Source organism: Athene cunicularia, assembly GCF_003259725.1.
Source record: "Athene cunicularia isolate RWA chromosome 5 unlocalized genomic scaffold, athCun1 chr5_part1, whole genome shotgun sequence".
NCBI lineage: Eukaryota > Metazoa > Chordata > Aves > Strigiformes > Strigidae > Athene > Athene cunicularia.
The window spans coordinates 37077942-37090144 of NW_020799101.1; the positions used below are offsets into that span (position 1 = coordinate 37077942).

General features: G+C 39.7%; 1 protein-coding gene across 1 annotated transcript in view; it reads right to left on the reverse strand.

Annotated features, from left to right (window-relative positions):
• Positions 1–414: 414 nt before the first annotated feature.
• Positions 415–12203, reverse strand: part of DCAF5 (DDB1 and CUL4 associated factor 5) — a 61345-nt gene continuing 49556 nt past the window's right edge. Inside the window, exons 7-8 of the mRNA XM_026849954.1 lie at positions 8931–9058; positions 415–2495 (exon numbers count right to left, since the gene is read on the reverse strand). Coding sequence (XP_026705755.1) covers positions 690–2495; positions 8931–9058 — 1934 coding nt within the window. The 3' untranslated portion in view covers positions 415–689. The remainder of the gene's footprint in view (positions 2496–8930; positions 9059–12203) is intronic.

Genomic DNA, 12203 nt, shown 5'->3' on the forward strand with positions numbered 1-12203 from the left:
CAGAAAATTGAATGTCACCATGGGAACAGTCTAAAGTTGACTGGAAAGAGGCTCATTTCCTATAGCTTTTCTGTTGGCATAAAAATAATGTCACTGAACTGTATCAGAAGCAAGTGGTTTATGAAGAATCATCTCTAAAGCTACCAGTCAGTTCTGAAAATATCCTCCCTAATGGTTGCATTTCTTTAGTTTCTGAAGCAGAATAAAGGGCCCAGAAAGGTTTCTTTCCCATTTTCCTCAATAAGAAACACACCCCAAGCTACCACCAGTGTGATCTAATTTGATCATTCTTCAGCCTGTAATGTGTAGTAAGTGTCAGTATGGAAAAATTCCTTCTTAAAAGAACAATTAAAACTTAAAGCAGTCATCCTGGTTGGCTGGCTGAACAAACGACACATGTTCACACAAGAATAATTCATTCAACCGTCTTAATAAGGATTTACTTTAAACAGAACCTTGTATGGGTACACTAGACTCAGTCTCATTAAGGAGTAAGTTGGATTTTTATACAGCATGAACCATTGGCAATCTAAAACAGACCCACTGAAGAATGGAATGGAGAATCAAACGCAATGTTTCAGACCCAAGCTCTATGTGCTTTTAATACTTTCTTTTTCCTTTTTTTTTTTCTTTTTTTTTTTTTTTTTTTTTTTTTTGAGAGTGCACACTACGACAGACATTTGCATTTATCATGTTTTTAGCTTCTTTTCTAAGGATGAACTCTCTGAATCTGCATCTTCCAACTCCACTCTGTGTCTTTTCAGTCCTCCAAGAGATTGAGTGCTCTCACTGCCTGTAGGATGCAAGTCAGCAGTATCCTCTCTTGTGCTCACATGGTAGCTGTTGGAGCCCATTTCAGACAGGCAGTAGTCTTTGTGCAAGGTCACATCCACCTGTACAAGGTTGCCATTATCAGCATTTGAGTGCACCTGTAGTCCTTGGGTCAGAGTCTCCTGCTCTCCAAAACTCTGTCCATTGTTGAAGCATGAAGGGCGGAGATGCAAGTGGCCATTATTGTGATTAACACAAGAAGTGTCAAGGCTCCTCTCCTCACTCTCATCAGTCTGGTTTCTGGAGCAGTGACCCGACATACTACAGATGGCAACAGTGGAGAAGGGAGGGACCAGTGAGTGATGGCTTGAAGTTGGTTGACAGTTCTGACTATTTTTCTGTTCCACGAGTCCTGCAGTCTGAATGCAAGGTTCTTCAGTACAACTATTTAGCCCTTTGAAGTTAGCTTTCCCATTGAGCTTTTTAGTCTCAAAAGAATGCTCTATACCTCCACTGCTAGTGTCTTCAGATGTGTTTTCTTGACCCTCCATCCGCCACTGATTGTCACATTCATGAGCTTGACCATTACTAGAATTTTCTATCAAGCCACATTCTTTTAAAGTTTCTTTGTTGTGACTTTCAGTAGAAAGAGATGGGGAACCTTGAGGAACTACTGAACTCAAGTTCCTAGCATCTTCCTTATTTAGCGAGTGTGCTGTACTATGCCTTCCACTAGTTCCTGGTTTCCCTTCGTCATTCTCTCCATCTCCTTTGGAGGATTCACCATCTTTACTAGCTGAATATATGTAAGAATAATGAAGCCATTTGTAAGCTCTGTATATCTTTCTTTCCACTGATTCACTGTCTGAACAAGGAGATGTCCTTTCTTTGAGAACTTCTTTGTTGGCTGAACTCCTTTCTGGTGAAGAAGCTGGAGAAGAAGAAAGGTCATCTACTTTGATCTGAGGGTAATCATAGATGTCCTCACCTATATAAGGGGTCACATTCTCCGTGTTAGTGCTAGTCCTTTCCTCCTTTTGCACCTTCTGTCGGCGCCTCAGTGCATTGCGTTGCCTCATAGATGTGCGTCGTTCATTCAGTTCCTCTTCATCTTCTGTACTGCTGCTGCTGCTGGAACTGCTGGATTCATTCTCCTCAGGACTTGGGGACCGTGGTCGTGGGAAAAGGTCTGTATCAAGTTCTGCCTCACAGGTATTGTCATCAGAGTCAGACTCATTGGAAAGGGCCAGGAGACGTTTATCCTGATACTTTCTCAGTGCAGAGAGCCTCTGCTGACGGGAAGCCACGTCTTCCCTGGCTGAGGGGGATTCAGCTGACCGTAAGGCCCTTAAGTTATAGGCAGTTTCGTCAGACTCTTCAGCCACATGTGGTGGGGAGTGGTGCAAAGAGGCAGACGACTCCGACTCACTGTAAGCGGAGCGTTCGCTTACTCCTGCATGGAGCTGCAGGATTGTGCTTTCACTGAGGTCACTGTCCGAGTCAGAACTCCAGCCCTCGATCTCCCGGCGCACCAGGGAGTCAAAAAAGGCCATCATCCGTGGGTCTTCCTGGACTGACTGGTTGGCATAATCATGGGACAAGCCACTACCACTGTTCAACACAAGACTGATATACTCTTCGTGAGTGTAGAGGCAACGCGAATCATCCTCAATTCTACCATCCAGATCCCCTGTGCAGTCAGGCTGCTTGTAAGGACTCCAGATCTGTAACAGAAAATAGAAAAAAAATACATATGTCTTTGAATTCATAAGCTATTGCAAGCATTTGAAATAGAACAAAAGTGCCAATACCTAAAACCCCTCAGACCCATACTTACAAGTATTCCAGAGGTGGGGGGTTTTCCCCTCCTCCTTTACAAATACGTTTTTCCTGCATCTACTTCACCCATCCAGAATTTAAAAGCTCTCACACTGCAGATTATCCATTATTTCAATACTTCATTGTGTAATAATTTATCCCAAATTGCAGGGCTCTATTTTTATGTAATAGGGGATGCTTACTCACTAACGGTAAGAATAGTTTGTTGCCTACAATACAGTCTTAGCACTAATGAAGGCACTTGTTTCCCAGGAAACTAGAGTTGCTTGTGCCAGTGATGTAGAGTAACATTTCATCCAGATGCACTGTCAGTCACACCTGATCAGCAGGCAGAGAGCTGAATGTAGGGAGGTGAAAAGCAGAGCTGCACTACTCCCTTTAGGGAACAGTTATGCAGGAAAGAAAGCATCCAGCATCCTCTCAAGACACAACAACAGTTTTAGTTAATGGGGAAAGGTGAAGGAGAAGAGTTTTACTGAAAGCCACTTTTGAAGTGGAGAGAGGTAGTAACATTGCAAAGTGTGATGATTTCACCAATAGCAACAGCCTTGACTGTGCTGCCCATCTAGCCTTCCCTCAGTTTTCCTGGTGGGGAGGAGAAAAGAAAGAAAAAAAGAGCCCCAAAGAAGCTCCACCAGTATTCCTGAGAAACTGGCAATCCATAGCAAACAGTTGGATCTCCTCACCTTTCTCAGGTTTACTCAGATTTGGGGGCAACATGATTAAGGCACTCATTAGACAACACCAGTATCACTTCTTTCTAGATGATACTTAATGTGATGCACCACACTTACTGTAAGCAGAGCTAGTATGTAGCTTATCCACAATTCTGCTTTAACGTCCTGCTTAAAATATCCGATTTCCATCATGCTTTGGTTTTACCACTTTAACAAGCTCAGAATAAAAAAATTCTATGCCAGCTGTCTATACCAGGTTGGCATGTTGGGATAGACTTTGGCAAAAACATTTCTTTTTCCAACAGAAATTAGCCAAGTTGTTTCAAGTAGACAAAACCGCTAACAAAAAGTGGTTTTCCTGTGTAAATGGGATAATCAGCACTCATCTCACAGATGCGTAGTTAACACATGCAACAATCTGATACTACCATGACAAGCACTATAAAAAAAGCCCACAAGAATGCCAGTAATTCTGTATTCACAGAGATTTTCAACAGTGTACAGTAAGACTTTACACCTTTAATATTGGAAGTAAAACAAAATAAATTATTTTGCAGCTACTTGTTCAGCACATCCAAATTTAAGAGGTACAAGTAACCTTTATTCTGGAATTCTCCCAGTCTTTACTGCCTTTACTTTGCATCCTCTCTAATTCATGGTTAACAGAGCTTCCACATATGATCTTGCTATGTAGATAAAAAAAGACACCACTGCACAATTAAAGTGGGCTGCAGATACACCTTTTTCTGTATGGCAATCAAGCTGCCTTTCAGAGCAAAGGCAAAGGAATTTTACATTGCATTACATTAGCCTGTTCCTAGGAACATGCCTCAATATCAAGGTGTATTTGCTATTTGTACTTATTTGCTATTTTTATTATTTTCAGTACTTGAGCAAATACTCTTCCAGTACAGTTCATTAATACAATACTTGAAACTAGAATAAAGACAGCATCCATTGCTTGGTTCAAGCACTGCACTTACTAGACCCATAGCTCGAGCAACAAGCATCAGGTTTGGATGAAGATAACAAACCCCAAAATGTATAGACTTCCATCAACCATACTTAACCTTTTTGAATTATTCAAGAGAAAAGAAACAATCTCTCTTCATCCCCTAATTATTTCCCATGCTCCACTTCCTACAGACTTCCTTCAGTGGACACGTGAGATTGTTGATTTGATTTGGGGATACACCAAGTTTTTGATTAGAAAAATAGAATGCTACTTGTTCAAAGGTCTATTCTGAGTTGCTGTCTTCTTGATGATTTAACTAGCACACGTTCAGTAACTTCTCTCACAATTTATCAGAGCTTTTACTCCTTGTCCCACTGCTGAATATTTCAGCAAGTAGATCAGATCTTTTTGTATTTAAGAAGCATATACCTTCTTGTAAATCCTTCATGCTGTGGGCCTGGACAAGCATGCTGGCATGCCCCTTCCTCAGTCTTCATAGTGTCAGGTTGATCCCTAGGTTTTATAAAACTTTTTTTTTTTAAGCAAGAGAATTAGAAAACTTTTAGATTCTGTATGAACCAATATAAATGGAGGAAAGGTAAGTCTGCCCTGAAGTCCCCCTGGGAAAAGGTCTCTGAAGTGTGCACAGGGAGATTCCACATCCTTGCTAGTACTACCACATCTGTCTGCTCACTCTGCAAGCATCAGGGAAAATACAGCAGTGTTAAGTATTAAGAAGATAGCTACAAAGAGTCCATAGTGAGGCTTTTCCCTTCTGAGACAGATTTGTTCACAGAGAAGGAATAAATAATAAAGAGAAATGAAGGGAATTCAGGATGAACACCTGTTTGTACACCATGAGATGTCTCTAGAGATTGATATTCCTACTTGTTAAGAGTTTTGCTATGAGAGAGTACAAGGGCCTGCCAGAAAGAAATCAGATTCATAATCTATCCTTGGCAGAACTGGAAAGTCTTTAAACTGCCAGCAACTGGTCCAGTGCTCTCTGTGGCATCTGAAATGGGCTTCTTTGTAAACGGAATGCCTTTGCTTTTTTGTCATCCTCTGGCTAACACCATGTTGTGGGAGAATGTAAGCAAATTCGAGAAAATAAGTTAGCAAATAATCCCACTGAAGCAACAATCTATCAGGAAGTTCTTTCTCTGTCAAGAGGATAAAAGAGCTCAATATTACTCACTGATGCCTCAAGTACAGATATAAAAACAAGAACAACAGAAAAGGGGAGTACAAAACTGGTTCTCTCCTTCAGCAGAAATGCTTCATTGCCTGTATCTTTGAATTGCCTGTATTCCATGGTGGCAAACCCCCAAACTTTAAAACAAAAAAGTAGTTATGCCCATAGCGTGAGAATAATTAAAACCAGCTATATTAGATTATCTGATTAGGCAGAGGCAGCTAGCCACACTGACATTAATCTGTCACTATAGCAACATGGGCAAATAGACTTTGCTATCTTTGATATACTGACGATTTTTAAACAAATAGGACCTACAACAGTTGTTTTCAGTTACACAGTATTTCATTTCCAATACAAAACAGTATTTCTTTCTGAAAATCCTTATGCACTTTATCTATTTTATCTTTTCTGGAACTGTCTTCTAATTGCGTAATTCTCTGTGGCCGTCCTCTAAGCCCCACACATCAGAGGGAATGCCTCATTTCTCCTGCAAATGCAATTTGTTTTCCTGCCAGCACATTGCAACGTCTCACACTCTTAACTGAGGGGAAAGTGGTATTTTTCTATTTTATATTGCTTTAGCCCTCATGGCAAATGCCTGCTGCAAATGATAATTTGAGTTTACAGCTGTGCTTTTCCATACAATTTTACTGAGGTTCAAATTTCTGAATTGGAGGGCAATGAGCAATTCATCTGGGTTGATGTGTCCATCACACTCTGGAGTCAAGGCTTCTAGTATCCTTTATTAATGATCTTGTTGAGTCTTATTTTAGGTCTCCTCACTTGAAGGAGACTCCCCCCATCTCATTCACTGTGTTCTCAGTTGTAACAGAAATCAAACTGTAAACCACCAAGTTACTGAATTATATTCTTGCAGGTGCTTTACAACATAATAAAACTGAAGCAAAAAACCGATAACCACCAAGGTCAAAATCATTCTTGTGAATACTACTCATTTCAGCAGGGCTAAGCCTAAGATGAATTTGTATCTCATTTGCAATCAGTATTAAAATAGCAAATGTGTTGGCAGAGCACGTGGAATTACTGAATGGCTTGTCTGTATCATGCCTTGATGCTGGTGCTATCAGTTCCTCACTTCTAGAAGTACTAAATTTAGACCAGCTAGTCTAAAAATTAAGAGCTCAGACAAACAACTACTTGTATCCACATTTTTAATTCATCACAGAGTTTCTACAATCGAGAAACTGGAATACCAGTCATCCACAGTGAAGTTATTTTCTGTGGTTTAATTCCAGAAAGGTTTTAGAAGACACTTGAAGGACAGTAAAAGGAAGGATACTTCTTAAGGAACTGATTAAAACAAACAAAACCCAACAAAGCAAGAAAACAAAAAACTGACTAACTACAACTTCTGTTCAAGGCTCTTCTTGTCATCTCAACTTCTCCAAGCAAGCACATCAAGCATTTATATGGGGGAAAAGGAAGACAGCCATGCAAGGGAAGGACTTATGTTCCCAGCTGTTTTTAATGCAGTAAATAGCCTCTTAGAAATGCTGGTGATGTTTTTCCTGTTTTGCCCTTCTGCTAGTGGTAGTCGCTATCCTCCAACCTATATGGAGAAGTAGCTGGAATGAAGAAGAAACCACCATTGTATGGTCACCCACAAACCACTGTTCACTAGGACCTCTGAAGACTGAAGTCATGCAGACCAGACAAGATATAAGCCTTAAAACAACCTGATCCCCAAACAAGGCACATTACAAGCTGAGACAAAATGACATACAACAAGAGGGTAAGAAGTTCTGGTTCACTAATAAACACCTTTCCCTTAATTTGTTTCTAGCTTGCAATGTTTGGGGAATTCAGTTTCTACAAAGCAGCTACCCGAGTTCCATTGCACATACTGTGACACAACAGGAGTTCTCTTCTAGGGAAGCATTCAAGCAGAGGTGTCTTTGAAAGAGTTACACAACCTGTGACTGAAGCCTTAATCGAACTAACCTTTTAATCACTAGGCAAAAAACCCCTTACCAAAACCCTAGCAGAAGTACACAAAAGCAACACAGGGGATGTCTATACTAGTGCTAATCCAACAGTCTAAGCACACTCATGCAGGAAGGATTCATAGGGTGAAGGGTCAGCAGATCTAAAATCGAAATGGGAGAATTCAGGCTGTATGAATCAAGTTCCCGAAGTGGGAGGTGGGGGGGTGGTGGGGGAAGGCCTTTGGCAAAACTGTTGTTAAACAGTAGCAGTTTAACTGCTTGGAAATTGAAAAATCAGTGAGCTGCTAAGACTGTTCAAAGCATTTTTGTTCAAAGCCTGTATTTGAAAGATCTGTGATCAAATCTGTCAGGGACATAGATGAAGAAAAAAGTACAAAATCAAACTAAGTACCAGTGGAAAACAGAATGAAAGCTGAACTACAGTCAGAACCCAAATGCTGATAGCAGGTGTAATGCAAGTGATGCAGCCGAGCACTGGGCCAGTTGCAGACCACTAACACACTCCTTTGCAGAACAAGTTCGTTCAGTCTTGTAGCTGACTAAAGTGTTTACTAATACTCAAATAACCCCATTTATAGCCACATGCAGGTAAGAGTTTTATGAAGTCATTCAACAAATAGTTAGAAGCAGCATCAGTTCTCATTATCCTACTTAAAAACTGTATCATTCTGGTTTCTTTCATCTTGTTGATAGACCTAAATTATAGCAAAATTCCTACGGCAGCAGAATGCAAAGTGCATTAGTGTAGCATAATGCCCTGCCTCCCCATCCTCAACCTCTGCTATTCGAAATTACAAAAATGTTTCTGCCTTGCTCCCACAATACTGGCTGCCTTTCCTTAAGAAAGTTTCTGAACATATCAATTTTTTTTATCTCCTTACATTCTACATAAAAAGGCAACAACTTTCTAAAAATACTGTACATTGTTAGAGCATTGAGAAAAGACAAGTTTTAGAAGGTATTAAGAGTCCTATTTCCTCTGGAAGCCACAGAAAGGTATGTTGAATTGATTCAATGCAGAAGTGTGTACAAAAATTATAGAAGGGATCCTCAAGCATTACTGGGCCAAATTCAGCTAGGTTAAGGCTCAACAATACTCTTTGAAAATATTTTTATTAAGTTTTAGCCTGAAGTATCAGAAGTCTTAGGAGATCACATTACAGCTGTGACCAAACTCTCCCCAGAAGGACTGTCTGTATGATACTTCAGTTATGTATGGAATGAAACTGGGGAAAAAAAACAACACAAAAAAAAACCACCAAAAAAAACCCTTTTTCAAGGTATAAATCCAGGAAATTCTGATCTTATCCCTTATCTCTAAAACCTTTAACAATGAGTTGGAGTTTAATGTTGAAATGTCCAATTAAAAATTTGCAACAGTTTAGACAGCAAATGAGACATATCAGTGTACAAAAGAATAAAATGATAAGACAGAATAGGTGTGGAAAATAAAGATGCTGAGCAAAACAAAACATTTCTTCCCAATATACTGAAAGAACACATTTTCTGATGATTAATCTTACCTTTATGATCTTTTCAACACCAGAAGAACAGATCATGTAAGTGTGAGGATTAAATCGGACTTGGTTTACAATTGACCGATGACCTTTCAATACCATAAAAGCACCATTGATGATCCTGCCAATGCCACCTAGGAGAAAAACAAGCACACACTGAAATAAATAATTAAATCTTCAGATTCCTTCATTCATAATAAAGTCATAATATATTTGACAATGTGCTTCAGCTTTATTTTGCAGTATTTTAAGGTCTGTGTTCACTGCAGAATTCCAATTTTATGAGCAATGTCCCTACAAAAAGCTACAAGTTTGATGAAAAGCATCCTTCCTGTAAATTAGGATTTGTAGGCTAGCTTTAGTTCAACTATCTAAACAAACAATGAAGATTTTTGACCTAATATGACAAGCATGTGAATAAAACCAACATACATACTTAATGAAATCACCAGTGAAACCATAGTGCCTAAGGCATGACACTACTCACAGTTTGTAAATTTGAAGCAGAGACAAGTAAAAGTTGACCTTTTAAATAGCTATATTCTTTCTAAAAATTATTTTTTAAATCAGCAATCCATTACTGTCACAGCTGACTAGTCTGATGAGTAGGAATCTATAAAGGAGGCAATCTTCAAAGCTACCAACCTGAGTTACAACATTACAGCTGGACTTGGTATAGCCTTGACTAGTCTGTAACAACTCGTATTTTTGTGAAACAAGTTTAGAGAGGGATCTGAAATAACATGTCTGACCAGTGAGTTATATCATTCTTTGTCACGAGGTAGGGAATTAGCTAAAGTGGAATGCTTTTGTGCTAATGGTGAAACTCAAAACAGAAGCCAGACAACTTTTCTGCTTGGTCACTGACTCTTACTAAGTCTATACACCAAAATAAGAAACTGTCACGCAGCAATTTTTTTATATTCAAATTCACAGAATTAAAACGATACATTTGCTAGAAAGCACACCTGTGTATCTGAATAAACAAGTGTCAGTCAAGATGCTATGATTAACATCTTCAGTGAAAGAAACCAAAACCTTTAGAAGAGGGGAAGTAAAAGCTGAAAACCACTTCAGAGGAAACCAACCTTGCTATTTACAACTTCAAAAGTCATAAGCACACCTTACAGAAAGTTACAATAATTTCATTAGTCTCTGTGCTACTTATAGTCAACACTAAACAAGTAAACTTTATGTTCTTCTTGCTGAAGATGTTTGCTATCCTCCTCTGTCCTCAACGTGAGCTCTTTCAGCTGCAATAGATTAGATAGCCCTAAGTTCAATGTTGAACAACTTGCCTTGTAAAACAGAGTCAGTTCTCCTGCTATGCACATTTCCTAAAGAAAAACTTGCATTAACACTTCAGAATAGCAAGACAGAAGGTTCAAGAAAAAAAAAAAGGCATTCCTGGATCGCCTCCCATTTGTTAGGTTACATAAATGATAGAGAACTGCAGCTTGTGAGCTTGTATTCAGCCCCTCTTCTCTTAGAAAAAGTACTCTATCCTTTCTACTCTTTCTAACTATACTCTGAAGACCAGACTGGTGTGTACATGGTGTACAAAACATAAGTGTTTAGAAATGAGGAGTCATCCAACTCCTGAAAATCCAGACAGATCTTTCTACTACTTCTGGAAAATGTTGTTTGCACAAATCCATTTTTGCAGACCAAACTGGAGTCTCATGGCACTTTGGGATAGAAAGATAACGTGCCTGAAGAAGGGAATAGAGGCAAGTAATCCCAAGGACCAGAACACATGGCCATTTAAAAGACTTTGTATATAGAATGAAGGCTCACTTAAAAGTAAGAAAGCTTTAAAGGGAGACTGTCACTCCAGTTAACTTCTAAGTATGTTCACTGAAACTACACTGAGACTGAGCTACCTGGAATGCTTCTCTTACTGGGGTATTGTTGGAGGTGGCACTGGGTCTGCCAAATACCTGACAGAGAGAACAGTTTGACTGTGACCAGCTTGTTGTGTATCCCTGAGCAGCTGGAAAAGTCCCGGAGGAGTGCTGTGTCAGCCTGAGAAAGGAACTGAAGATAAGGAGAATGAAGAAAAATACTGTGTTTGTCAGATACCCCAACAATGGGGATTTTAAGAAAAGTAGCCAATAAAGTAATAGACAAGTAGTGATGTAACCAATGAGAATGATGTATGGATAAAAGTATAAAGTATATAAGATAGGAGAGGAGCAATAAAGAGGGCTGATCTGCTGCAAAAACATTGTTGTGTCCATCTCTACCGAGACAGAGTACACTTGTGTTTTCTGTAAAGCTTCAGAGATAAGTTCTGTCTTCAGCCGTTGGAGCAAGATTTCACCAGTGTAAGCAAAGTTGACTGAGAAGTAATGGATTGGAGATCAAATTCATGAAATGCCAAATTGGGCTCTTTTGATTTTCTTTTCCATTTTATGAGATTCTGCATGTCCTGCCATTCTGCTCACCCTGCTAGACGTTCATGACCACATTTATGGCTGATGGCAATTTGCCCTACTCCCACGGCATTCCTTCCAGTCAAAGCACAGTTGTCAATCCAATTGCATCTATCAAGCCAATGGTAGATGGTTACATCAAGTCCAGTTCTCAACACATTTATCTTGACCTAGCTGACATATGTTCTCCAAGAGAGCCTTGGGAATGAAGAGACAATTTGCTTAGGAAATGTTTCCAAGTCTGTAAGTAATGCCTAAAACAAGTTTTAACTATCCATGCACTCTAGCTGCCTGAATTCAGCACAAAACAAGAAATATGCCCCGTGAAACACTTACAAAAGATTCAGAAGTTAGAGACACAATGAGCAAAGAGAGAATTATAATGGAGATGAAATACAAATTTATGGCACCAATATTTTGGACTGCATGTCCAAGTCAGTCACTGGTGTTTTGTGGTACTGTCAGCAGTGTGCATTAACCCATGGTTATTTTCCTAGTAAAACAGTGAAAACAGTTATTTGATGCCAGAACTGTCTTCTGGCATTAAACTTTAAATGCTTATCAATACACTAAGAGCACTGGATGAAAAGCGCACAGCATGGCATGTCTAGAACACAGCTCTCCCTAGGCTGTAGTCAAATTCAGACAGTGTCTGAAGCCCAGAAAGCCAGCCACAACCTGGGCTGCATAAAAAACTGTATTGCCAGCAGGTCAAGGGAGGTTATTCTGCCCCTCTACTCTGTTCTGGTGAGATCCCACTTGCAGTGCTGTGTCCAGCTCTGGGGTCCTCAGCACAAGAAAAACAAGGACATGCTCAAGCAGGTCCAGAGGGGGCCACAAAAAT